Below are 26,351 nucleotides of genomic sequence, written 5' to 3'. Positions count from 1 at the left end.
ATAGTTGTCAAATACTTTCTGCAAACTTCACCTGTCCCAATACGTATAAAGAGCTAGATGGTGTACTGGATAAAGGTATGGGAGAAAGTGACTCCATTACGTATCTGCCTACCTGGGCTGCGGGAGTGTCTGCATTAATCCCTTTCCAAGTCAAAGTCAGGGTGACCAATCAATTACTTCCCCACTCCTCACCCAAGACACCTGTGGACCCTGTCTTAAGTAGGGGCAAGGAGGGGGTGGGGCTAGATAATGGTTGTATGTTTCCTCTGAAAACACCAAGGCTGCCACAGCAGAGCTGAACACAGCTGTGAATGGTGCTTTCCTAGGCCCAGGGTTAAATAACATTATGGCAGGACTTCCACAGTCTGGTAGAGTGAGGGGGCAGGCAACTGCCCTATCCCACACCCTGGGGGATTCCACTGGGAATACCAGGGCTGGGGAGCACTTTCCTGGGTGAGCAGGATTTGCATCAAGGTGGAGATTAAACATGAGATTAAAAGCCCTGTTTCTGACATCCCTTTCAGGGAGGGGGAAGAAATGGGGCAAGAAGCTGACCCCACTGGACCAAGGAAGGGCTGGGGATGGGGAGGGTGGCATCCAGGACAACATCCAAATTGAGGGGCTCAAAAGCTCTATTTGGCTGCAGCTGTCTCTGAACTCCATCCTAAGAAGACTCAGGCCAGGATTTGATCTGAGGTCCACAGTACTGAGGAGCTCAGAATCACAGAAGTCTGCCCCAGAAGTGTGCAATGGGGAGCTCTAGATAGCTGTAAGGAGGGTGAATTAGTAAAACTGGGGTTTCAGATAGATCCCCTTGGATGCCATAGAAAGGGTGGATCAAAGGAGATTAGGGACAGGTGTCTAGGAGGTGAACAGCGAGGGAAGGACCTGTGTGGGAAAGGGCAGGTTAAGCCTGTGAGAAGTCCTCAAGGACCCTCTCTTGGATTCTAGCTCCTTTCTATCACCTGTTCTCTGATTTGCCACTGCTCAAAGATTATATACACTTCAAGCCCTCAGTCTACCCTGGGAAAATAAGGAGCTGAGAAATGGCTTCAGGAACACAGGACAAACCAGGGCCAGGCTGTTTACTTGGCTCCAAAGCCAGAACAAGGGCCTCTGGGATGCAAGTGAGTGTGGTATTGGTACAGTTCCAGAGAGAGATGTAGGCGGAAACAACTTTCCAAATACTGTTTACTTCACTAAAACCTGTAGACAAGGAAAAGTATGTGAATGCCTGGGACACCAAGTCTAGGAATGCGCATTGACAACGGCGACATACAAGGCCAGGGTGCTGAGGGCCAGCAGTCCTGTCACTACTGCTCGGGCCAGAAGTGCTGTCCAGCTGCCCAAGGAACAAAGGTGGACGAAGGTCCTATGGGGAAACATTACAATGAAAGAAGGAAAACAGATAACCCATCTCCATTTGGTCCCGGCCTTGAACCCTACCCAACTCACTCCATGACAAAGGCCTTATAGACGCTGAGAAACATCAGCAGGAGAACAGCTGGCCGGAAAGTGTGGTATAGGTCGTAGCGTGTTATCATCCACACCTGGGCAGATGCAACGATGTAATGGACCTGAAGGGAGGCAGGAAGTCAGGGCCAGGCCCTGGGGATGAGTACTGCCACCAGCAAAAAGGTGTGTAAGGGAGAGTAGAACTGCATACCAGACTGATGTTGGAGTCAATGCTCATCTGGATGTATTTCCAGTCAAACTCAATGCCCCGGGCTCCAACCCAGAGAGGGATGCAACTGAAAAAGGCAAAGGGAATGATTCTCCAGTACCCAGAAACCCTCAGCACCCAGAATCAGCCCCCACCCTCCAGAACCTTCCTGAAACCTAGGTGTCCTTTCTCAGGAATCTGGGTTTCAGGCTGCTGCACACACCGGGACATAATGAGCTCCGCCGTGGCCCAGCCCAGGGCAGCAACCATGATCTTGTACTCCCCTTTGCCGGCATTCCGAGACATGACAAGGTTTAGGCCTACTAGGTCTGCCACATCCACGCTGGCCTTCATGAACTCCTGTGGGTCAGGTTGAGGCTTGAGTAAGCACAGAGGCCAGGGGGCCTCACTTCTGCACTCCCTCCCCCCTCCCTTGCCCCACTCACCCCAATGAAGTCATAGATGCCACCTTCCCAGGTGGGAAAGAAAGTGGCCAGGAACAACATCTGAGAACACAAAACAGAGGTCACCTCAAGGTGAGGGGGATAAACTGTGTGGGTTTTGTGGGAAGTTAGTGTGTACATGGTTCTAGGGTTCCCATGTGGAGAAGGACCACCAGATTGGGAGGGGAGGGGGCGCCAAGATTACAGGACCAAGGGAGATAGAAGGTAGAGACCTGGAAGTTTTTCTATGGTGACCACAGGGGATCAAGGTCGGACCTGGAGGTGCCCAGGCTGGCACCCACCAGCAGCATCTGCACCTCCATCTGCTGGTTAGTGGTCTTCAACCACACAAAACCCCTCAGAACTATATAACAGAGTCTTCTCCATTTTACAAAAATAGCTATGCAAAAGCTGCTTGGAGGCCTCTCCTTCGGGTCCCCCCTTCCAAAGTCCGTCTTCTATATGCAGTGTTGAGGACCATCCCACACAGCGGGATCCGGACAGGGTGGAGGTCTGGGTCCGGCGAGCCCGGGGCCACATGCGCGGCTCCGGGCGCCCTCACCTTGCACAGCTGCACGAAGAGGTAGGTGACCCCAGCTTGCACGCACTTCCAGAAGGCATTGTACTCCGACCTGCAGGAGCGGGCGGTGAGGGCTCGTCCGGGCCCGCGCCCCCCGCCCCGCGGCCGCCCCGCACTCACAGGCCGCTGCACTTGTAGGTGATGAAGTAGGGGAAGTAGGCCAGGGCGAAGCAGTTCCCGAAGTGAAACAAGGTCATGGCGCCGCCCCCGGCCCGCCGGAGCGCAGGACTCTACCTCGCCCGCCTGGCGCCCGTGCCCGAATCTGGCGCCCGGGCCTCCGCCGAGGCCCGCGCGGCCTCCTGGGAGCGGAGGCCACGGCGCCGGCGCGCTGACGTCATGAGCGCCGACACGGTGCGGAGCGCGGCCGTTAGCGCCTGCGCGGGCCCGCCCTCGCCCGGAGTCGCCGCCGAGCCCAGGCGCCGGGCCTTGGGCGCTCGCTGCTGGAGGACGTAGGGACTGTCCCCCTCGCCGCCCCCACCCCCTCCCCTCCCCTCCCCGGCCCCCGGGAACCGCGCAGAAACACGGGGCGCAGCTGTGAGCGCTCTGTTTTTATTTCTGGTGGCCCAGCGGCGCGAGTCTCTCGCGCAGGGCGCCCTACTTCCCCTGGGGAGCCGAGGGATGGAATGGTTCTGGACTGGGAGCTCAGGGAAGCAGAGGAGGGGCTCTCCCACTTCACTTCTCTCGGCTAAACATGTAGCGGAGGAGGTCCACCACCCGGTGGCTGTAGGCGTATTCGTTGTCGTACCTGAGGAGGGCAGTCGAGGGGTCAGGGGATCCCTCCCCATCACCTCCGGCTTCCCCTACGTTTTCCGACCCCTTCCCCCTTACCAGGAAATGAGCTTCACGAAATTGTCGTTGAGCGCGATGCCAGCTTTAGCATCAAAGATGGACGAGTGGGTATCGCCGATAAAGTCCGTAGAGACAACCTGGGTGTCAGAATTTTGAAGGTAAGTTTGGGTTGCAGAGGAAAGATGGCCAGGAGTCCAGGTTCTGCCTCAGGCGTATTGGCCATGCATTGGTTTACAGTATTGGATGGAATCCTACTGTGTGGGGATGGGATATGAGGAGGGCACATGGGGGCTCTGCTGGTGGGGGACTGGCCAAAGGACACAGACCATAAACACCCTGATGCTGTACCAATAAATATCATTTCCTGCCTGGCTGGTGTGGCTCAGTGGACTGAGCATCCTCCCATGCACCAAGAAGGCACTGGTTGAATTCCCATCAGGGCACATGCCCAGGTTTCAGCTGGATCCATAGTAGGAGGCAGCCTATCGATGATTCTCTCTCTCATCAATATTTCTTTCCTCCCTTTCCCTTCCTCTTTCTCTGAAAAATCAATAAAAAACATTAAAAAAAAATAATTTCCTGGGAATAATTCAGGTACTTGGAATGGGCTGGCACAGAGGGCCCCAAGTGGAGGCAGCCAGGCTGGGTCTGGATGACTAGGAGGGTCTGGCCAACTCAGGCCCTCAGCAGGCTCTGAGGTAGAAGGAGCCTGCAGCACAGGCTCTGAGGGGGTTGTCCCTGGTGTGGTGGAAGGTCACAGGAAGGTTCCCAGCAGTGCGGGGTGATGTGATCCAATTTCGTTAAAACAAGAGGTCCTGGTGGCTGTGTAAGGGTGGACCTGCAGGAGCTAAAGCAGGGAGACAGCACCAGAGAGGGCACTGCTGGGAGCAAAGGGACAGTGATATCTGTTCCTCACAGGAAGGCACCTGCCCATGGCCTGCCCTGAGCAAATGTTGAAAAATGGTATCTTTTGTCTTGTTCATGAAGCATGTATTGAGCACCTGCTGTGTGCCAGGCCCTGGGAAGATGACTGGAGCTATGGAAGTGAAAACATAGTCCCTAAATCCTTGCCTTCTTGGAGTATATGTGCTAGCAGGACCAACAGTGATTATGAAATGAAATTTCAGCTGAGGTAAAGGGCCACAAAAAGAAATCTTGCTGAGGAGGGAGGCTGAAGTAAAGAACTGGAGGTGAGGACATACATGGCCACCTGGGGGAAAAGCTTTCTAGACCAAAGGAGCAGCAAGTGCAGAGTGTCCGAGGCAGGGAGATCCTGATCTTCCCAGCCCTGCAGTTCCTATCTTGATACATTGCGAGCAGCTCCTTGGCAAGTGGGAAGGCACACTCTCCCCCCAAAGGGTTCCTCTCAGGGTCTCTTTTCAGACCCTACCTCATCCTCGGTGTAGGCAAGGATGCCAGCCATGGGTCCCTTGGCTGCTGCTTTTATGGCATCCTGGATGGCCGAGTAGGGGGTGGACTGGGCCAGGCGGCAGGTCAGGTCCACGACAGACACGTCTGGGGTTGGCACCCGGAACGCCATTCCTGTTAGCTTCCTGGAGAATACCACATCGAGGTGGGAGTCAGAACCAGAGACTTCTCCATCCATCCCCCTCACCTTCCACTTTCCTCTCATTAGAACCTCAAGGATTGGGACCAGTCTGCTCTTCCCAGGGTGTGTCCCCCATGCTGGTTGCAGCTTCTTTCCCTCATACCCTTTGAGGTCTGGAATGACTTTGCCCACGGCCTTGGCAGCCCCTGTAGAGGCTGGGATGATGTTCTGGTGGGCTCCTCGTCCATCTCGCCAGGCCTTCTTTGATGGCCCGTCCACTGTCTTCTGGGTGGCCGTGTAGGAGTGGACTGTGGTCTTGGGAAGAAGGGGGCTGAGGTGAGGCCTTCCTGCTCCTAAGCTCCCATGCCTCTTTTTTCCAAGCTTGGGGTGATGAGCCAGGTGTGAAGGTTGGTGGGGCCACCACCACAGACCATAGGAGGGGCACCTGCAAGCCAGGGTCAAGCCTTGCCTGAGAGTTACAGTGTCTTAAAAGACTTCACCACTGGCAGGCCTTTCCTCTTGAAACCAGTCTCTTCCTGTTAACTTCACACACTAAGCAAGTCCTGACAGGAGGAGGTATAGTTTCCCTGCCATCCATCCTGCCCAGCCCTCTCCCGAACTCACCATCAGTCCTTCCACGATCCCAAATCGCTCATGAATGACCTTGGCAAGGGGGGCGAGGCAGTTGGTGGTGCAGGATGCATTGCTGAAACAGCCCAGTATGCAAGGGGACTGTGAGGTGAGTGTCAGAACCACCCTACCACCCGTACTTCATTTGGGGGGTATGCTTATAGGCGTGGTTTTGTGAAGAGGCAGGATGGGGATGAGAAAGATCACTGGCGATGCCTTCAGACTGAAGGAGGCACCAGAGGAATAGCTGGGGGAAGCTCCCCAAGCATGTTCTTCAGAAGCTGTGCATTTCTAACAGTTTTAGGTGAACTTTAAAATGGTGGCTGTTAAGACTTTGGGAAGGAGAAGCAGATGGATGTGAAAGAAGCACCAGTGGGAGTGAGGGTGGGGAGGCTGAGTCTGATCCCTTCCCCTCACCAACTTCAGGATGTTGCTGCCCGTTACCTGACAATTTTCATGGAGCTAGGGTTATATTCCTTTTCATTCACCCCCATGACAAACATAGGTGCATCTGGTGAGGGTGCGGAGATGACCACACGTGAGGCACCTGCCTCGATGTGGCTCTAGGGAAGGAGGAAGGAGCACTGGTGTCATTAATTTATGAGATTCGAGTGTCACACCCCCTGGCCAGCCCTGGGCACCTCTCCCCCACTTACGTAAGATGCCTCCAAGGACAGGTACATGCCTGTGGACTCTACCACAAAGGGGCTCCCGACAGACTTCCAGGGTATATCTTTGGGCTGCTTGCTGTGAAGGGGTGGCAGGGCTGTGCATCAGTCTCCCTTGCATGGTCTTGCCTTCATAGTCCATGGCCTTTACTGTTTGAAAGGCTAACCAGACACCTTCATACCTGACTTGCCGCCATCTGTTCTCCCCACCCACACATACTTAGCTATCCCAGATAGATTTGACCCTGCTGGTCTTTGACCCTCACCCCAAAACTGCTTTGTGCCCTGCCCCACCCCTGCTATGCCCAGGTATATACAAGCTGCTACCTCCTCAGGCCTCATTCACCCCCTGTGCCCAGGGACCCATCCCTGACTACTGCCAACCAGGTCAGGCCCTTTCTACATAGACTGCCCAGAATGTAGACCCCAAGAGAGTGAGGCCTGCTTTACTGCTTCTGGTTCCCTGCCCTTGCAACCTCACCATGGCCCTCCTTGCCTCTCTTGTCTTTACCACCCAGCTTCTACAACAGGGAGCCTACTGCAAGAGGCTGGGCAAGTCCCTGAAGACAGGCACTACATCCTGGGAGCAATGGGGGAGAGGGATATGACTAAAGCCTGAGGCCCCTCTGGGGTCAGCAGTGGTTAGTGGTTTACATTAGAAAGGTAAGACCTTTTCTGTTTGATGTTTTATAAATTTTTATTTTTACTTGCTAGTTTATCAAACGTTTGCATTGGAAACATTAAACATTATTGCTGTTTTCTACTTGTATAGGAGTCTTTTCCCTCACAGGGCTTATCACAACTGCAGTATTTGCTTTTGTGATTTTTTTCTTAGCATCTGCCTCGTCTTTTAGACAACTCTGTGGCAACAAGGCTTGGTCTCTTTCCTTTGTCATTGAGTCTGCTCTCCCCAGAGGGGTTCAGACAGTGTTTGTGGGTTGATTTTTTATTAGCTAGCCCACACATGTTTACTGAACACCTGCCATGTGCCCATGTTCTAAGTGCTTCACCTTTACTGAATCATTTAACCCTCAAAACCTGAGGAGGGTTAGATGCCTCATTGGCATTCTCCAGAGAAGCCAAGGGCAGAGGTGAAGGGGTAGGAGGCAGGAGGCAGAGCTGGCTGGGAGCACAGGCAGGCTGGCCTAGGATCTGTACTGGCCGCATGCCAGAATAAATGAATGAATGAGACGCTTCCTATCCTCTCCCTGGGCCACCACATGACTCTTTTCCTGGTCATCTGCTCTGTCGGGTCACACTTTTTATCATCTGGTTCAACTAGCTCTTCTCTGAGGCCCCCCCCCCCCACCATTTCCTGCCTTCTGAGTTGGGGAAGAGGGCTACTCAACAAACTCCTCTGTAGCAATTGTTAAGTTGTCATGGGGCAAAGAGTTGGCACCTCAGGGACTCTGGCCCTTTCCTCGAGAAAGAGGCTGGACCCCCGTCCTTGCCCTCTTTGCACCCTCCATTAATGCATTGCATGCGGGTGTCGGCCCGCTGCCCTTACCACTGGAAGACACTGATCTCCTGGTTATTCACAACCAGCCGTCCGCTCCTGTGCTCCACAGTCCCCTTGTATCGGCCGTGGGTGGAGTCGTACTTAAACATGTACGCCTGCGGGAGACAGAATGGCTCCTTATCTTGGGGGTGGCATGGTTGGGAGAGCGGGTATCCCTGAGGAATCCCTGCCTTGGGGAAGGTTCCACATTGCAGCTGGGAGCCTCCCAGAGCGCCCCCATGAGCCCTCCCACCCCGCTCCCACCCTCTACCTGCTGCTCACCATGTATTCTGGGTCAATGAATGGATCGTTGACTGCCACCACCTTAACGCCTTTCTCCACACAGGCTCGCAGCACCAGGCGACCGATGCGTCCAAATCTGTCCAGGGACAAGGGTTGTAGGGTTGTCTTCAGAATCCTCAGCCAGCAGGCAGAGGAGGGGACGGGAGAGAAGGGGTAACAGGAGGCTCCTCAAGGGGACTGGGTGGGACTCCTCAGTCTGGGGGAAGAAGGCAGCCAACACTGTGCTGGCCGCTGTCATCTTGCTTAGATGACCTCGCCAGTTTAACTGATTTACCTGCTTTCTCACCCATCCATCCTCTATCCCATTCCTAACTGTGTAGCTGGACAGATCCTGTAGAACTTCAGGTCCTGTTATCTTGGCCTGAAAACCTCCACAGCTCTATCAGTAAAACCAGATCCAAACTCCTTAGCAGGGCCCACCAGGCCCCCGTCTGCATGCCACCACACTCCTTCCTTTCCTGCCTTGTTTGCTCCACACCAGCGCATTGAGCTGCCCCTTCTGCCCCACAGCCAGTGCTTGCTGCACAGCTGCCACTCAGGCTTCACTCCAGTGTCACCTCCCAGAGGTCTTTCCTGACACCCCAGCTAATTCTGGCCTCTCCAGTTTTACTATACTCCATGCTGTTCATACACATCACCCAACCGAATGTTCCAGGTGATGCCCTGTACCTTTTCCCTCTTTCTCCAGGGTGGACAGAATGAAAGCATTGATGGTGAGAAATGTGGAGATGCCTCATCCAGTAACTAGCAGAAAGTCTGGGTCCTATGGCTTCCAGAAGGCTCAGGGGCCAGGGCTGACTCACCCATTGATGCCAACAGTCAGTTCGGGACTCGGAGGAACCTTCTTAGGTGGAGGAGGCGGAGGAGGTGGGACTTCCTCCTTGATAGGCTGTGGTGGTGGTGATGGCGGCGGGGACTCAACTTTGGGTGGTGGCGGAGGTGGTGGCGGGGGTGGTGGTCTGGCCACTGTTGGAGGGAGTAGGGGCAGCAATGAACTGCACCATCACAGGACCTGTTGCCACCCAGGACCTGTTGCTGGCTTCTGGCCCCTAGTGGCCAACCATCTAGCCCAGTGTTTCCTAAACCTACCTGATCCACAGAATGAGCAGGGGATGGGCTTGCTTTAAAATGTCAATGCCAGGGCCACTTCCCTGGAGATTCTAATTTAGTGGGTACTATATATTTTTAACAGTTGCTTGGGGTGACACTCTCTGTAGTACTTCTCTCAGAGGGTCACTGTGTAGATTAAATGAGGTAATATATGTAGTGCTTATGACAAGAGTCTGGGAACATTCCACATACATTAGTATTTCAAAGATCTTTTCCTGAATGATCTGATAATTCATGTAGCCCAGTGATCCCCAAACTGTTCTGATAAACATCCTCCAGGAACCCTCTCCTAGGAAAACCTGACTGAATAGGTCTGTTCTGACGCCCCAGTGTTTCTAACAAGCACTTCAGGTGATTTTTATTCTCAGAGAAGTTTAGAAAATACCGGGTACTATAACATGAAACAGATGGAGACCTTTATTAGCTTCCACCTCTCTAAACACATACTCCCACTCCCATGCTGTGCTTGGAGGTGTGCTACCTGAGTTGCAGGTGAAGGCTTGAGAGGAGGGGAGATGTGGAGATAGCAGTCGGGGGCCTGCCTGGCAGAGGGTTCATACTGGGGATCAGGCCTGGTTAGCCCTGGCTCAGCTACCTGACATGTGTGTGACCTTGGGCAAGTTAATGAACCTCTCTGGCTTGTTTCCTGTCATCACATCTGACCCTCCACTTGGGGACTTCTGTGAGGACTCACTGAGATCTCAAGGCCCAGTAGGTGCTGATTTTAATAGAGGGGAGGAAGTCCGATACGAAGTATTCATGAGGAAAGAGAGAGAGCAGGGTTTAGAGAGAGGCCTGAGGATGAAGGTGGGAGTTGGGTTTGGCACTAGAATTGAAGGCGCCTGGGAGGTGGTGGGGCTAGATGCCAGGGGCCAGCTGGCCTATTGTCTCCCTGAACTCTCTGGGCTGCCACAGACCTCGTGGCCTGAGGCTGGGCTGTGGGTGTTTATAGTAGCAGAACAAGTTCATAAAAGTAATAGTGTTTATTGGTGGCAGAGACCCTGTGATTGTTGGTGACCTTAAGGATGTTTGCATTCCTTGGGGTTCTGTTTCTGCTATAATGGAAAGGAGATTTGTCCATCTGGGGTAAGAGTAGGGATGAGTCCACTCTACCACCGGAAAACTTGGATAGTCTTCCTCTCCCAACTTCCCTCAGGCTTCCCCTCCCCTCTCCTCTAGGGGGTGGGTTACATGGGCTGTAGAAAAGTTGCTGCACTGTGAAGGAGGAGCCCAGAGGAGCTTCATCCATGGAGCATCACCTGGTAGGTGAAACACGCACAAGCGGGCTCTCCCAACTACAATGACACTCCCATTACCTGGGTTCCACTAAGTACTAGGTGCTGTGCTGAGCTCCACGTGCATCCGCTCACAGATTCCTGTGAGATATGCGCTACAAATCCACTTTACAGAGGGAAAACTGAGACCCGGAGTCACAGAGCTGGTGCCGAGCAGGGAGGGGGTTAAGGCCCACAGCCATTACGTTGTCTGCTGCTGCATCTTGCAGGCTTTCCCCGGCTCGAGCCAAGCCTAAGACTCGGCCACGGCCAGCCCCGTGGGGCGGAGCTTCCCTGCTGCGCCCCTCCCACCTCCTCCGGAGACCTGGGTTCGTCGCTTGGGGGTGTGTGCGCGCACCTCTGGCTGGGCGAGGTAGGGCTGCCCAGTGGTTGCAAGCAGGGGCTCGGAGCCCCAACTCCACTATTCCAGTGTGAGAGACCTAAGGGACGTGGTTTGCGATCTTTGAAAAGGGGGCAGTAAATACATTGACCTCAGCAGGTGGTTGTGAGGCTTCAACGAGTGCACGCTTGTCAGGCGCTTGGCACAGCCCTGGCAGGTTGCAGATGTCCTATCTTCGCGCAATACAGGGAGGGACAAAGCCCATCAACTCTCTAGCGGCCGTTCCGCCCTGGTCGGCAGGAGCGTCAGTTTTATGTGAAACCCCGTTCGCTGAGCTGCTTAACCCCGGCGGCTGTCATCAGAGCTGCCCCCCTGTAAACTCGCTCCAGCCTCGGTGCGGCCCCTGCTCCTATCCTTCCGCCGCGCGGGAGGCGCACAGCCCACCCTCAGGTTGGGGGCCCCCGTCCCTTCCTCCACGGCCACAGAAACCACTTTGCCAGCAAACTCCGGTGGCCGACGGGAGAGGGGCGGCCGGAGGGCGGGGGAAAGGGGCTCTGGGTGAGGACCCCGCCGGCCGGCCCGCGCCTGCGGTCCCTCTCTGGCGGACGCTGGAGGAGGGGGCTCCGACCCTGCGAGCGCGGCTCCCCGGCCTCCCTCTCGTCCCCTGCGCGGGCCCCTCCGCCGCCTCCCTCACCGGGGCACGGCTGTCGCAGCAGCTGGACAACGGTGACATTGGTGAGGACGACGTCGCGTTTCGACATGGCCTCCTAAGGTTTCATGGCCCAGTAGCCCAGGGACTAGCCGCGATGTTACTGCGACGCGGGGCCGCGATGTTACTGCGACGCGGGGCCGAGATGTTAGTGCGACGCGGGGCGCGGGGGCCAGCGGGGCGCGCGAGCTTCCTGCCGTGATGTCACAGTACCGTGAGGTCACAGAGGCGGTGGCTCCAAGAGCCCGTCCCATCCCAGGGGCGGCGTGTGCCGTCCCTCCCCGCGCTGTGCATTCTAAGACCTCCGCGGGCGACTAGAGTGGAATCCAACTTTTTACTCTGGTCCTCAACGCCCTTCCCTCTCTCCTTAAGCGCACTGCCTCTGGGCTGTGCCTTGACACCTCCCCCCCACCCCCCAGTTACCCCAGCTGTTCCTTTATGCCTGGGAGCCCTGGAGGCCTCCTCTCAGCTGGCTGCTTCATGGTTTCCCTCAGGTGTTACCCTTTTTAAAAATTTTTTAAAAAATATGTTTTTATTGGTTTTAGAGAGAAAGGAAGGAGAGAGAAAATATGGATCAGTTGCCTTGCACGCACCCCCCCTGCCAGGGACCAAGCCCACTACCTGGGCATGTGCCCTGATGTGGAATGGAACTGGCGACCTTTTAGTGCACCGGCTGACGCTCAACCAGCTGAGCCCCACCGTTCCAGGGCAGGTGTTACCCTTTAAAAGAGATCCTCCTGATTCCCCATCTGAAGTCCTCTCCTTTCTCAGTCACCACCTGCCATCAGCCTCACCCGCTCGATGTACTCACCTTTCAGGAAGCCTGTCTGACTTCCCATCCTGCGTTAGATGTTCAAATGTGCAAAACTACTCCAGGGTTACACTCTATTATTTTTATTCCCCTCACAGCATGTGTCTCTAAGAAATCATTTTGTTCATTTGTTGTCTTACCAATTGTCTGCCCACTAGACCAAGTTCTGGGAGAGCAGAGTGCTCATCTACCTCATCAGTTTTATACCTCATTGACTAGAGGAATGTTTGGCACTTAAAAGGTACCCACTCAATAAGTAATACCAGGATGAATGAATAAATGTCCCCTCCTCAGGTTTCTTCTGACCCCCAATCTTAAAGCTTCCTCCCAGCCATGCCCTCTCTCAGAACTCCTTTCCGTGGGGCGTCCACGCAGCCTGCCATGGTCTAGTTATGAGTTACTTGCTCAGTGTCTCTCCCACGAGGCATGGGGTCCCCTCTGTCTTCCAGCACCTGGAACTGTGCCTGGCACACAGCAAGCTTCCATATACATTTGGGAAAGACCAAATGCACAGGTGGCTCCCTCTAAAGCACCGAGGGTGGGGGCTTGCTCGTACACCTGTGACTCACAGGCAGGTACCTTCACCTGCAGGGCCAGTTGACACTCAGCTATGACCAAGACTTAGGGGTGTAGGGGTTTGGGCCAGGAAGGAGTCACCATCCCAGAGAAAGGTGTGGAAGCAAGAAGGGGCACAGTGACTGACATAACCTCTTCCCCAAACCTCCATAGGAACTTAGTTTGCTAAAGCAACTGCCATGGGACAGGGTGAGGGTGAGGCCTTCCTGCTTGGATGGCCCCGGAGAGGTGGAACTGAAACTAAATTGGGTGTACATACAGAGAGGAAGATTTCAATCAACCTAGACCAAAAAAAGATAGTAATTAAACAAAGGGGGACAAACTTTACATGTATGATCAAGGGGGGTGGAAAGAGCATATAAACGAAACCAGGACAGAAAAGGGACCGATTTTGTCCAACTTTACAATAATAAATATGAAAAGCTCAATGAAATTAAAATATTTCTTAGAGGACATAAAGGATCAAAACTGATATGAAAAGAAATGGCAAATCCGAGTAGGCCAATAGCAAGAGACAGAGTGAAGGTCTATCCTCCCAAAGCCTGCTTCGGATTTTGATTTCATGGCAAGATCTGCCAGAGCATCAGGAACAAATGTTTGCCAGTCCAAAGGAAGTGTTGCAGATCCTAACCAGGGCTGGAGAGGCTCCGGGCAGGACAGATGCTCAGGGGCCCCATGGATTGGCAGGCACGCTATGTGCACTTTCTTTTTTAAAATATATTTTTATTGATTTCAGAGAGAGGAAGGGAGAGAGAGAAATATCAATGATGAGAGAATCATTGATCGGCTGCCTCCTGCATGCCCCCTGCTGGAGATCGAGTCCGAAACCCAGGCATGTGCCCTGACCGGGAATCAAACCGTGATCTCCTGGGTCATAGGTCAGATGCCCAACCACTGAGTGAGCCACACCGCCTGGGTCACACTGTGTGTACTTCCATGGCAAACTTCTTGGGAGTGCTTTGGGGGAGCTGTGATGGCTGAGTGACTGAAAGCTACTCCACTCACTCTAGGAAATCAGCACAGCCACGTTACCAAAACCAGTGGAGGATGGCAGGCCAATCTCACAGAGACAGATGCCAAAGTCCAGAACCAAATAGTGACCAATGGGAATGGGGCACTGAGGAGGGGGGACTGAGGCTGACGGAAGATGGTAGAGTGGGGCAGAGAGAGGGGTGGAAAGAGAAATGGAAAAACCCCACCTGTCAATCTCAGGGAGGATTAGGATTCTGGAGCTCCCCACCCACTAATCTCCTCGCATGGGAAACTCCCTCATTTAGGCACTGGACAGGGCAGAAAAGCCACGCCTGAGGTTGCCCAGGGACTTGGCTTTGTCCCTGGAGCGTGAAACTGGGAAACAGATTTGATGAGCTCAAGTATGGAGAGGTAGTACAATTAGTCACCCTCGATAGGCAGAGCACAGAGAAGGCAGAAGCTCCTGGGCCTGTGGGTCTGGGATGCCTGGTTCTGAGTAGAGCCAAGTGTCCAGGATCTGGGGTGGAACCCTGGGTCTGCCCAGGGGAGTGTGTAGAGCCAAGTGTCCAGGATCTGGGGTGGAACCCTGGATCTGCCCAGGGGAGTGGGCCTTGTCCTTGTTTGAGCAAAGCCTGAACACATGTGAAGATTCTCACCACACCTGGGCACCCACACACATAACTCTCTCACCCCCACTTGCTCACACCCTGCACATTCCTTCCTGCCTGGCCTTCCCACTAGCAATCCCACCTCCACCTCCTCTCTCATTCTCTCCCCTTGGCACCAAAACCCAAATATCTTTCACCCCTGCACCCAACTGTACCCACCCACTGGCTCTGGTCCTTCTGGTCTCTGCCTCCCTCTAAACTAGCTCCAGATAGACAATTCTGCCACAGATCTAACAACCATCACCTGCCTTTCCCCCGATGAAGCAAGCTCTCAGCTGTTTCCCCCTCAACCCATGCTGTCATGTCAACACCTGGGCTTCAGGTTAGAACTTATGAGTTTCCAGGGGGAGGAGATCAGGAAGAATGAGCTCCTGGCCCCCAGCCCAGGTTCTGGCTGACAGTCTCCTGCTGCTCTGGGTCTTCAGCCCCTCCCCGTGGCTGCCTCAACCGGCTTTTCAGGAGACACTGCGTCCTGTCCCAGCTCATGGCAATCAGCCCCCTGCCCTTGCCCAAGGGCTGGGAGGCAGGAGCCTAGGGTTCTGTGATGAGAATGTGACCTGGCTCCAAAATCTGCAACCATCCCCCCTCCTCGGCCCCAAAGGACCCTTGGCTGCTCTGGGGACCTAGGCACCCTTCCCCCAGCACCCTCTGAGACTCAGGCTCAGCCCCAGCCTTTCTTACCTTGGCTTCTTCTAATCCATCCATTTGTTCAATCTATAAATATTTACTGAACTCCAGGCAGTGTTCTAGAAGTTGGGGATATGGCAGTAACCAACACAGACAAAGGCCCTGTCCTCTAGACGTTTACAATCTGATAGGTGAGACAGACAATAAAAAAGGAAATTTTGGATCATAGTAAGTGCTATAAAACCCAAAGGATGATATTACAGAGTATAACTGCAGGATGGCCAGGGAAGGTTTTTTGAGAAGGTGAAATCTGAGCCAAAAACAGAATGAGGAGGAGCCTGCCATATGGAGATCTGAGTTGTGCGTACCAGAGAGAACAGCATGTGCAAAGGCCACGAGGCAGGAATGAGCTTGGTGTGTTTAAGGGCCAGGGGAAGTCCTGTGTGGCTGGAACATAGCGTGTGTGTGTTGTGGGGGGGTCAACAAGAACAATAAGAATTATTCCCTCGACTTCCTGAGAGTGTGCCCCTCCCCCTGACTGCACCTTCCATCTTTCTAGAATCTCAGTGCCGGGAAGCTGGATCCTGGATCCCCTGAGAGGAGTGAAGATGCTGAGGAACCATGGGTGGGGGGTGATTGAAGGTGGGGTTGGGAGAGAGGAGGCATGGCCAGTGGGTGAGGAATGAAGCGAGGAGGTAGGTGGAAGGGCAGACACCTAGGCTCTGGGGTGGAGGGCCAGAGCTGGGCAAGGAGCAAAGATGCCATGTGAGTGTTCTCCACTCATGACTCACCCTCTCTTCCTCCTCCTCTTCATTGCTCAACCTCAAATCTTCCTGGGAAATACCTCCTTGACTGGAGACCGAGTCAGTGCCTCTCGGGGGTAGCTGAGTCATGAGGGGTGGAGAAGAGGGAGCAGGCAGAGGATAAATAGCAGCTTGGCTCACTGGCTCCTCTCCGCATCCTCCCCACCCTCCCAACAGTATGCATCTTGCCAGCGTGGTCAGTTCCTGCTCCCTCCTACTGCTGTTGGGGGCCCTGCCTGGATGGGCGGCCAGCGATGACCCCCTTGAGAAGGTCATTGAAGGGATCAACAGAGGGCTGAGCAATGCAGAGAGAGAGGTGGGCAAGGCCCTGGAAGGCATCAATAACGGAATCACTCAAGCTGGAAGGGAAGTGGAAAAAGTTTTTAATGGACTGAGCAGCATGGGGAACCAGGCCGGCAAGGAGCTGGACAAGGGGCTCAACCACGGCTTGGACAAGGTATCCCATGGGATCAACAGTGGCGCCGGACAAGCAGGAAAGGAAGCAGAGAAGCTAATCCATGGGGTCAACAACGCTGCTGGACAGGTTGGGAAGGAGGCAGACAAAGTGATTCAGGGGGCCCATCATGGGATCAACCAGGCGGGAAGTGAGGCAGGGAGGTTTGGCCAGGGGATCCACCATGCTGCCGGGCAGGCTGGGAGTGAGGCAGGGAGGTTTGGCCAGGGGATCCACCATGCTGCCGGGCAGGCTGGGAGTGAGGCAGGGAGGTTTGGCCAGGGGATCCACCATGCTGCTGGGCAGGCTGGGAACGAGGCAGGGAGGTTTGGCCAGGGGATCCACCATGCTGCCGGGCAGGCTGGGAGTGAGGCAGGGAGGTTTGGCCAGGGGATCCACCATGCTGCTGGGCAGGCTGGGAACGAGGCAGGGAGGTTTGGCCAGGGGATCCACCATGCTGCTGGGCAGGCTGGGAACGAGGCAGGGAGGTTTGGCCAGGGGATCCACCATGCTGCCGGGCAGGCTGGGAGTGAGGCAGGGAGGTTTGGCCAGGGGATCCACCATGCTGCTGGGCAGGCTGGGAACGAGGCAGGGAGGTTTGGCCAGGGGATCCACCATGCTGCCGGGCAGGCTGGGAGTGAGGCAGGGAGGTTTGGCCAGGGGATCCACCATGCTGCAGGGCAGGCTGGGAACGAGGCAGAGAAGTTTGGCCACGGGGTTCATCATGGGATTAATGAGGCCTGGAAGGAGGCTGAGAAGTTTGGTCATGGGGTCCACCATGCTGCAGGGCAGGCTGGGAACGAGGCAGAGAAGTTTGGCCACGGGGTTCATCATGGGATTAATGAGGCCTGGAAGGAGGCTGAGAAGTTTGGTCAGGGGGTCCACCATGCTGCTGGGCAGGCTGGGAAAGATGGAGGAAAAATAGTCCAAGGGGTCCATCATGGAGTTAACCAGGCTGGGAAGGATGTGGAGCGGCTTGGCCAGGATGTTTATTATGCCTCAGGACAGGCTGGAAAAGAGGGAGACAAAATAGTCCAAGGTGTCCATCCTGGGGTCAACCAGGCTGGGAAGGAGGCAGAGCAGTTTGGCCAAGGGGTCCACCATGGGGTTAATGAGGCCTGGAAGGAGGCAGAGAAGTTTGGTCAGGGTGTCCACCATGCTGCTGGGCAGGCTGGGAATGAGGCAGAGAAGTTTGGCCAGGGGGTTCACCATGGGATTGATGAGGCCTGGAAGGAGGCTGAGAAGTTTGGTCAGGGGGTCCACCATGCTGCAGGGCAGGCTGGGAAGGAGGGGGACAGAGTGATCCCAGGGGTCCACAATGGAGTCAACCAGGCTGGGAAGCCTGTGGAACATTTTGGCCAGGGAGTTCACCATGCCGTTGAACAGGCCGGAAAGGAGGCAGACAAAGTAGTCCAAGGGATCCACGATGGGGTCAACCAGGCCGGGAAGGAGGCAGAGAAATTTGGCCAAGGGGTCAACCACGCTGCTGGCCAGGCTGGAAAGGAAGCGGAGAAACTTGGCCAAGGTGTCCACCATGCTGCTGGCCAGGCCGGGAAGGAGGTGGACAGGTTGCAGCAGAATGTTCATTATGGGGTCAACCAGGACGGCAAGGAGGCCAACCAGCTGCTGAATGTAGGTGAACAGGGGTGGGGAAGTGGGGAGAAGGGGGCTGGGGGAGGGAGAGGGTAAACCCTTGAGACATTTGGGGAGCCCAGGTAGCCCTCACGTGGTGAAAGAAGCTTAGGCAGCTATATGACCGTGTCCTCCTTCCTCTCCTTTACAAAGGAGCTGCTGGTCAGCTGGTCAGCTGGACCAAGCCATCCTATCTGCAAAGCCTTATGCCAGACAGTATGAATAGGACCCAGCCCCACCGTCAGGGAGCTGCCCTCCTAGTTAAGGAGGTCTGGAGGGAGGAACATGAAGCCTCTCCTGGGGAACAGGAAACAATTACTGAGCCAAGATCTAGTACAGTGGGAGCAGAAAGAGAACATGCAGAACATCAGAGTGTGAGCATGAGCAATAGCTTTGGAGATAAGCTCTTTTCTACTTAATTTTCATAATGAGCCTTTGAGGTAGTGAGGGCGAGGAGGCTGACCTGACTCTGATTTTCATATAAGGAAACGAGCTCAGGGAGCTTTAAGGGGATTTGCTAGGGCCGTGTGGCTAGCACACATCTTCGGCATATCACAGATCCGGGGTCTTCCTCTTCCTCCACGCTGCCCCATCAGAGCAGGTCTCCAGGAGGATTTCTGATCCCCATTTATGTAGAGGGAACAGAGACTGGAGGACAGGAGAGGCAAGCGGCACCACACACAGCCGAACAGGCACCAAGGAGGGGACTTGGCAATAGAAGGCTGGCTCCCGCCTGCCTCAATTCTCCACTCTCCAATCTGTCAGGAGTCTTTGGGACAGCATCTTGAGGACTGGCCCAGGCCTCAAAGCCCATGGCCACACTGACTGCCACGCAGGGAGCCAGGCAGGTGGGCGGGAAGGAGGGGACTATGTAGAAAGCGTGCAGGGCAGGGGAAAGGGCTCTGGGATAGACCGCAGCTCTCACCACGTAGAGGCCAGGAGAGGGAGGTTGGTGATAAGACTCCAGGCCGGCAGCAGCAGCAGGGTGGCGCTGCTGAGTGTCTGGGGATAGGATTAAAGTCAGGGATCAACCCGAGTTAGGGATCAGGCTCAAGTGTGTGTAAAAGGGGTAGACATGAGGTCAGGGCCGGTATTTGCATGGGTCCCCTGGGTTCCCTTTCTAGTCAGGCCCCTTCTCAGTGACGGAGAGCATGTCATTAACTGGAATGAAAGGGTATTAGGGGAAGACCAGGCAGTAGGAGCAGATATCCTTACTGGCTTTTCTTCCCACCTCCCACAGAATTACCACAGCAACATGACCTTTGGGTTTTCTTCTGGACAGTGAGGGGGTAGGATGTTAGTCACCCTAGGGGGTCGCAGGTAACTAGGGAAAAAGAACTTGGGAGACCCTCAGGTCTGAGGGGTCGTAATGATGGTCTGGGCTTTGTCCACAGGGCGGTCGCCCAGGCGTATCCACCGGCCATCACGGAGGGGGCGCAACCACTACCTTAACATCTGGAGTAAGTCTCAGGAGCAAAGCGTGGACTCGGGTGGGGGCGCGGAGGCCCTCCTAGGACGGTGGTGGGGTGGGTGCTGGGCACTGACTGTCTTGTCCTTGAATTCCAGGCTTCGGTCAACAAGCCCTTCATCAGCTTTCCAGCTCTGTGGAGGGTGAGTGCCCGCAGTCTCAGATTCCTGCCCTAGTCTTGGGAGATACTCGTGCACCGCCCTCCCCGGTGCTTAGTTTCCGTCAGCTTCCCTGTGGACAGACTCTCAGCCTTTTGGCGACCAGCCGGCCCATTTCCCAGCTCTGCTTGGCCCTCTCTTCACCTGCTCCGTGCCCTTCGCATCCTGCCTTCATCTTCTGGGTGCTTTCCATTCCCACTGAAGCAAACACAAGCCGGCAGCGCCCCCTCCATGTGCCCACTGTCCCTCCTCATTTCCCCTGTGACTTCCTCTCGCCCTCAGCCCACTGTGAACACCCCTGCAGTGGGCTCCCAGCAATATGCTGGGCGGCAGGAACCTGTAGCCCCGTCCTCTTCCTGACTGAGCACCCCCCCCCCCTCGTAGTATAAAGGCTCCTGTGGGGTCCTGGTCCAAAGTAAAGCCCTAGCTCTACTCTTTGGACTGAGTACCTCAGCTGCCCGATGCTGGGGCAGAAGGGGAAGGGGTGTAACAGCTCTTTAGACTGCTCCTGGAACCCAAAGGCACACCTTGTTTATTCCACCCCTGGGCTATGGGGGTGGCAGGGGATTCTCTGAGGCAAAGCAGACAAGGCTTCTCTGTTCCTACAGAGCTCCTCCCCCCCCACCTCTGCCTGGGGGTACTGGCTCCTTGTTCTTTCTCACTCTAGTTTCTACCTTCCTTAAGATATTCTCCAGGACACAGGCAATTCCCAGACCAATATAGCCAGTCTCTCTCTCATTTCTCTGGGGGGAGGTGTGGGGGGGGAAGAGGGGGATGTTAGGGCTAAGATCTCGGTGCCCTCTTGACTGCACACCCTGCACTCACTCCCCATCTCCTCTCTTCCAGAGCATCACCAACATCATTCCTTAAACTGATGCACTGGCCTTGCTGAGCAGACTGGCTTTCTGGTTGTCATATCAGCTGAAATGACTTGGAGGACATGGGGATGGGGGGGCGGGAGGGGGGAGGGTTGTAGGTTTCAGGAGTCCTTTAAGGGAACTGTATTGAGATTTGTGAATAAATGTGACACAACATACTCTCACCATGGTCCGCATGTTCCCTAAGGAGAGGCGTGACGGGGAGGCTTGTCTTTTCTTGCGTCTTTGCTGGAGGGTGGGCTGGAGGTTTCAGGCTGGTCAGATCTAAAGGTGGTGACAGGGACAAACCAAGTTTCATTGCTGTGAAGGGTCGTGGTCAGCGCTGGGAGGAGCATCATGAAGGGAAAGCCACTTCAGGCCAGTGGTGGGGGCAAAACACCAGGGGAGAGATGGCAGGAACCGCCTCATAGCATCATCATTTGGGGCGTTGCACCATAGGAATAACAATAAACTACTTGGACTTGTTCCGCAATTTGGGCCTGCAGGCTCGCTGACGGGGGCTTTTCGCTCATGGCATCGCTGAAGCCTCCCAACCACGCAGTTAGGTAAGACTGATTGCCCCATTTTATTGAGAAGCATGTAGAAGCTCACACAGGTTAAGAAACATCACCAAGGTCACATAGCTGGTATTTGGAGGGAGAAACAGCCTCAGAGCCGCAAGGGGTGTTCTGGAAACAAAGAGGTCTTTCCTTGGTTGGCGTCGGTAGCTGTGGGAATCGGTGAATAAGAAGAGAGGAGAGAGGCACCTTCGAGACCCTCTCTCGGGGAGGAAGACCAAAGGCACACCGATGACAGGAGAGAGCTTCACAAAGACAGGAATGGTGACTCGGGAGGCCCAGCTTTCAGATCTGTGGATGACTCAAAGCCCGTGGAACTGTCATAGCAACTACTGTACACTGAGCTCTTGCAAGGTTCCAGGTCCTCTGTGAAGAGCTGTTCATGCTCTGTAGCCTTTTAAACCTCCCCCAACCCAAAGGCAGAAGTCCTCTTATGATCCCCATTGTATGGATAAGGAAACTGAGGCTCAGAGGGGCCCATGAGAAAGCAGCAGGACTTTCTATTGCCAGAACCTGCTGGGAGACCTGCATTCCCATCAGGATCGTGTGTCTGTAGGCAGCTTACTTCCCCTCTAGGGGCCACAGTTTCCTCCTATATAAAGCAGGATGCGTGTCGGCAGGGGAGGACTATAAACATGGCTTCCAGCTTCAAAATTCCCTCAATCGTGGGGCCAAAAAAGAGACAGTGTTCTTGCCCTCAGGGAATTTACAGGCTTCCTGAGGAGACAAGGCATATACACATAACATGAAAGCAAATACAAGGCAATGCATCAGTAAGAACTAAATGACACACCAGGGAGGGTGTGCACAAGAAAGGTGATGTTCCTGACACTTTATATTCATTGCATCTTCCCTTACTTATAGAATATCATTGTTTTTATCACTTATGTTCCTTCACTCCCCATGCAATATTTTATTTTGAAAAGATTTCAACCTTAGCACAAAGATGAACTTTAGAGTGGATACCTGCATATCCACTATTTAGAGTCTACCACTAACATTTTATTCTGCTTGGTTTATCACACATCCATCCATCACACATCTCTACATCTAGCCATATATCAATACATTATTATGTATTTCAAAGTAAATTTCAGACATCTATTTTCTGCATTTTTAAAAATATATCTTTATTGATTTCAGAGAGAGGAAGGGAGAGGGAAAGAGAGAGGGAAACATCAATGATGAGAGAGTCATTGATCGGCTGCCTCCTGCACGCCCCTGACAGGGGATTGAGCCTGCAACCCGGGCCTGTGCCCTGACCGGGAATTGAACCTCGATCTCCTGGATCCTAGGTTGACGCTCACCCGCTGAGCCACACCCGGCCAGACTTTTTCCTGCATTTTTAATAAAGAAGCATTCATTCATATAGCACACGTTACTGCAAGTCCACTCTGCTGGACGTCGTATCATATGGACTGGAGGACTCCCTTCTGAAAAGGGGATGTATGCACATTTTCCTGCTGGATTTGTTTGCCCAAGAGCTATGGGATAAGTCATTGTGTTACATACTGGGAGTCAACCCTGGGAGGCTTCTGGAAAGGACCTTAGCCGGTTTCGAAGAGTAAAAGAGGCACAGCACGTTCTTGCCTCGAGGCCCTGTGTGCTGTTCCCTCTGCTAGAAATATTCTCTGTACCTCCCCTTGTTTACTAAAGTATAGTTGACCGTTTGCAACAGCATGGGTGGACCTACGCGGTGTTATGCTAAGCGAAATAAGTCAGAGAAAAACAAATACCGTATGATTTCACTACATACGGAATCTAAAAAGCAAAATGAATGAGCCAAACAAACGCACATAGATACAAAGAACAAACTGATAGTTGCGAGGGGGTGGGGTGGGAGCATAGGGTGAAAAAGGTGAAGGGGAATTAGAGGAACAAACCTCCACGTCCCTTTTGTCCCCCAGGTTGGCTCCTCGCCCTGCAGGTCTCAGCTACCTTGACCACCCAGTGAACAAAGGGCCACCTTTGTTACTCTTCCCCGTGGCGCACTGATTTTTTTCTTCATAGCCCTTATGACAATTTGTAGTTATATATTTACTTGTTTCCTGTCCAGTTTCCCCCTAGACTAAGAGGTCCAAAGGGAGAGGTCAAGGCTAGGTACCAACAGCTGGCAACTGGTAGAGGGAGGCTTGAGCCGCCTTGGCAAGGGCTGTGGAGTAAGTGTCGGCAAGAATGGGCCCTGAGACCAGAGGCGGGGCCAGGCCAGGGAGTAACAAAGACGGGAGGGCCCAGTTTCTGCAGATGGGGAAGAGCTGGGAGAGGAATTTGGGCGGGACCGCACAGCCATCTTTATTGGGCACTTACAGACATGATTCACGCCATCCTCACAACCTCCCCATGAGGCAAGTACCTGATTACCCCTCTTACAGATGATAAAGTTGAGGTTCAGGGAAGGGAGCGAGTTGCCTGAGGCCACCCAGCTAGTAGTAAGTGGTGACAGCCGGGCTCTATCCAAGACCACTTCCCTGCTGGTGATCTCTGCTAGTGAGGTGACATGCTTCCCTGGGACCCGTGGGGAGCGGGCTGCTTCAAAGTAAGTCCTCTTTAAAAATACGTTTCTACATTTGGCCCTTTCAGGAGGTGCCTGTGTATGCCTCAAAGTGAAACGACTGCCGAGAAAGCATTCCAACAGCATTAACATGCCCAACACTAGCAAGAACACACATCGAGTGCTCCTGTGCGCCAGGCACTGCTCTAAGCACTTTGCATTATTACCTCATTTAACCCTCACATTCACCCCTCTTACAGATAAGGAAATTGCCGAACAGATGGATTAGTACATGGCTAATTAGTGGTGGAGCTAGGATTTCAGCCTAGACTCCAGGACAGGCACTGTGGAAGGGTTGAGCCAGTAGATGCTAGTTTGAGGCCCAGGACCCCTTGGGAGGGAGCAGAGACACTGCCCAGACCCAAGGCCCCATCTCCTCTCTACACTTGAGTCTAACTTCCATACCCACCCCCCACCAAACCTCCTCCCTGATCTCTGTGCTCCCCTCTCCCCACAACAGCCTGTTCCCCAGGGGAACCCTGGTAAGAACCAAGTCAGATCACAGCCTTCCTCAGATCTAAGCCCTCGGCTGGTTCCACCTCATTCAGAGTAAAAGTCAAAGTCTTCATAATGGTTACCTCTTTCCAAAATATACGAAGAACTCATACAACTCAACACCAAACAAACAAGCAATCCAATTAAAAAATGAGCAGAGGACCTGAACAGACACCTCTCCCAAGAAGACGTACAAATGACCAACAGATATATGAAAAGATGTTCAGTTTCACAAGCTATTAGGAAAATGCAAATCAAAACTACTATGAGATACCACCTCACACCTGTTAGAGTGGCTATTATCAATGAGACAAGTAATAACAAGTGTTGGAGAGGCTGTGGGAGAAAGGAGCCCTCATTCACTGCTGCTGGGAATGGAGACTGGTACAGCCACTATGGAAACCAGTATGGCCGTTCCTCAAAAAATTAAGAATAGAGTTACCATATGACCCAGTAATCCCTCCTCTGGGTATCAACCCAAAAAGCTCAAAAACATTTATTTGCAAAATATATGCACCCCTATGTTCATTGCAGCATCATTCACGGTGGCCAAGACATGGAAACACCAAAGTGTCCTTCGATAGAGGACTGGGTAAAGAAGATGTGGGACATGTACACGGTGGAATACTACTCAGCCATACAAAAGATGAAATACTAACGTTTGTGACAACATGGATGGACCTTGAGAATATCATGCTAAGCAAAATAAGTCAGTCAGAAAAAGCTAAGAACCATATGATTTCACTCATGTGTGGGAGATAAAACTGAAACTCATAGACACAGACACCAGTATGGTAGTTACCAGAGGGAAGAGGGTGGGGAGTGGTAAAGGCTAAAGGGGGTCAAATATATGGTGACAGAAGATGGTTTGACTTTGGGTATTGGGCACACAATGCAATATACAGATGATGTATCATAGAAATGTACCCTTGAAACCTATATGACCCTATTAACCAATGTCACCCCAATAAATTTAATTTAAAAAATGGTCACCTCTTTGTTTTCAACTCCTCCCATCTCCCCCCTGCTCCAGCCTCTGAGCCTTTGCTATCCCCAGATAGCCTCAGGGCTCAGTCTCTCACTTCCTTTGGGTCTCAGTTCATAGGTCACATGTCAAAGAGCCCTTTCCTGACTACTCTATTTAAAACACCCACTCTGTCTTCTCTGTTCCCTCACTCTACTGGGTTTTTCTTTTTTAAATTTTATTGTTTTTAAAAATATGTATCTTTATTGATTTCAGAGAGAGGAAAAGAGAGGAATAGAGAGATAGACATCAATGATGAGAGAGTCATTGATCGGCTGCCTCCTGCATGCCCCCGATTGGGGATCCAGCCCGCAACCTGGGCATGTGCCCTGACCGGGAATCGAACCCCGATCGCCTGCATCCTGGGTCGATGCTCAACCGCTGAGCCACGCCCGGCTGGGCCTGGGTTTTTCTTTATAGTGCTCAGCACTGCCCGACATGTTTATTGTCCAACTGTCCCCACAGTGAATGTGAGCTCCCTAAGGAAGGAGATTTTGATGATCTTGTTTCATGTGGTATCCCCTGTGCCTGGAATAGGCGTGGCACAGGGTAGGCACTCAATAAATATTTGCTGAATGAATAAAGTAGTGAATGGGAGAAAAGCTGAAATCTGAGGGTCTTAGACATGACGTGGGCATGTCGGATTTGTGGGTGCATTTGTGGGTACAAAACAAGGGAAGCATGGTGACATAGGGAAAAAGCTGGAGTCAGCTAGCCTTTGGTCAAATCCTGCCAACTCCATTTTACCATAATCTTTTCACATGTGATCCTGTGTATGTGTTTACACTCTAGGCCTCAGTTACCTCAACTGTAAAATGGGAATAATATCTCCCTCGTGAGGTTACAGTGAGGGCTAAATGAGACCGTGCACGGAAAAACACCCTGGCTTCTATCAGGTGGGTGTAGAAGAACTATGCCTTACGGCTGCTTTGAGGTGACCCCTCAAGTCCAGAGATGTCTGGGGGCAGTTTTTCTCAGAAGGTAGAACATGAGCCTGTGGGTGGCAGGGGAAATGTAGGTGGTCTGTGATCACTCTGAGCCACCAGTGAGAAACTTCTCCATTGTCTTTGAAGCTTTCTGATTATGATAAAGGGGACGACTCGATTTCTGTGCCCGTGTGC

The 26,351-nt window shown here is 53.4% G+C and overlaps 3 protein-coding genes across 7 annotated transcripts; 1 reads left to right on the top strand and 2 right to left on the bottom strand.

Annotated features, from left to right (window-relative positions):
- Positions 1 to 1,174: 1,174 nt before the first annotated feature.
- On the bottom strand, positions 1,175 to 3,038 carry TMEM147 (transmembrane protein 147). Its single transcript, XM_081118424.1, has 7 exons — positions 2,807 to 3,038; positions 2,669 to 2,738; positions 2,110 to 2,169; positions 1,887 to 2,023; positions 1,667 to 1,751; positions 1,456 to 1,577; positions 1,175 to 1,372 (listed from the first exon to the last, which is right to left on the bottom strand). Exons 1-7 carry the CDS (start codon positions 2,881 to 2,883, stop codon positions 1,249 to 1,251), a joined length of 675 nt encoding a protein of 224 aa, XP_080974550.1. The 5' UTR covers positions 2,884 to 3,038; the 3' UTR covers positions 1,175 to 1,248.
- A 182-nt stretch (positions 3,039 to 3,220) lies between these two features.
- On the bottom strand, positions 3,221 to 11,772 carry GAPDHS (glyceraldehyde-3-phosphate dehydrogenase, spermatogenic). Its single transcript, XM_081120154.1, has 11 exons — positions 11,542 to 11,772; positions 8,927 to 9,089; positions 8,103 to 8,199; positions 7,830 to 7,936; positions 6,311 to 6,401; positions 6,099 to 6,217; positions 5,649 to 5,730; positions 5,188 to 5,339; positions 4,866 to 5,028; positions 3,515 to 3,612; positions 3,221 to 3,431 (listed from the first exon to the last, which is right to left on the bottom strand). The coding sequence occupies exons 1-11, from the start codon at positions 11,606 to 11,608 to the stop codon at positions 3,359 to 3,361; spliced, it is 1,212 nt and encodes a 403-aa protein (XP_080976280.1). The 5' UTR covers positions 11,609 to 11,772; the 3' UTR covers positions 3,221 to 3,358.
- On the top strand, positions 3,545 to 20,766 carry SBSN (suprabasin). Of its 5 annotated transcripts, XM_081120151.1 has the most exons (6): positions 3,545 to 3,633; positions 16,191 to 16,557; positions 17,854 to 18,099; positions 19,494 to 19,559; positions 19,666 to 19,710; positions 20,572 to 20,760. In XM_081120151.1, exons 2-6 carry the CDS (start codon positions 16,192 to 16,194, stop codon positions 20,593 to 20,595), a joined length of 747 nt encoding a protein of 248 aa, XP_080976277.1. In that variant the 5' UTR covers positions 3,545 to 3,633; position 16,191; the 3' UTR covers positions 20,596 to 20,760. The 5 variants fall into 5 exon arrangements, with proteins under 5 accessions (XP_080976277.1, XP_080976276.1, XP_080976275.1 ...); XM_081120150.1 differs by having other exon boundaries at positions 16,191 to 18,099; positions 20,572 to 20,670; XM_081120152.1 differs by lacking the exon at positions 3,545 to 3,633 and having other exon boundaries at positions 16,191 to 16,470; positions 20,572 to 20,759.
- Positions 20,767 to 26,351: the final 5,585 nt, after the last annotated feature.

The sequence above is a fragment of the Miniopterus schreibersii genome (assembly GCF_964146895.1).
Source record: "Miniopterus schreibersii genome assembly, chromosome: 18".
NCBI lineage: Eukaryota > Metazoa > Chordata > Mammalia > Chiroptera > Miniopteridae > Miniopterus > Miniopterus schreibersii.
This window is presented reverse-complemented; position numbering and strand designations above follow the sequence as displayed.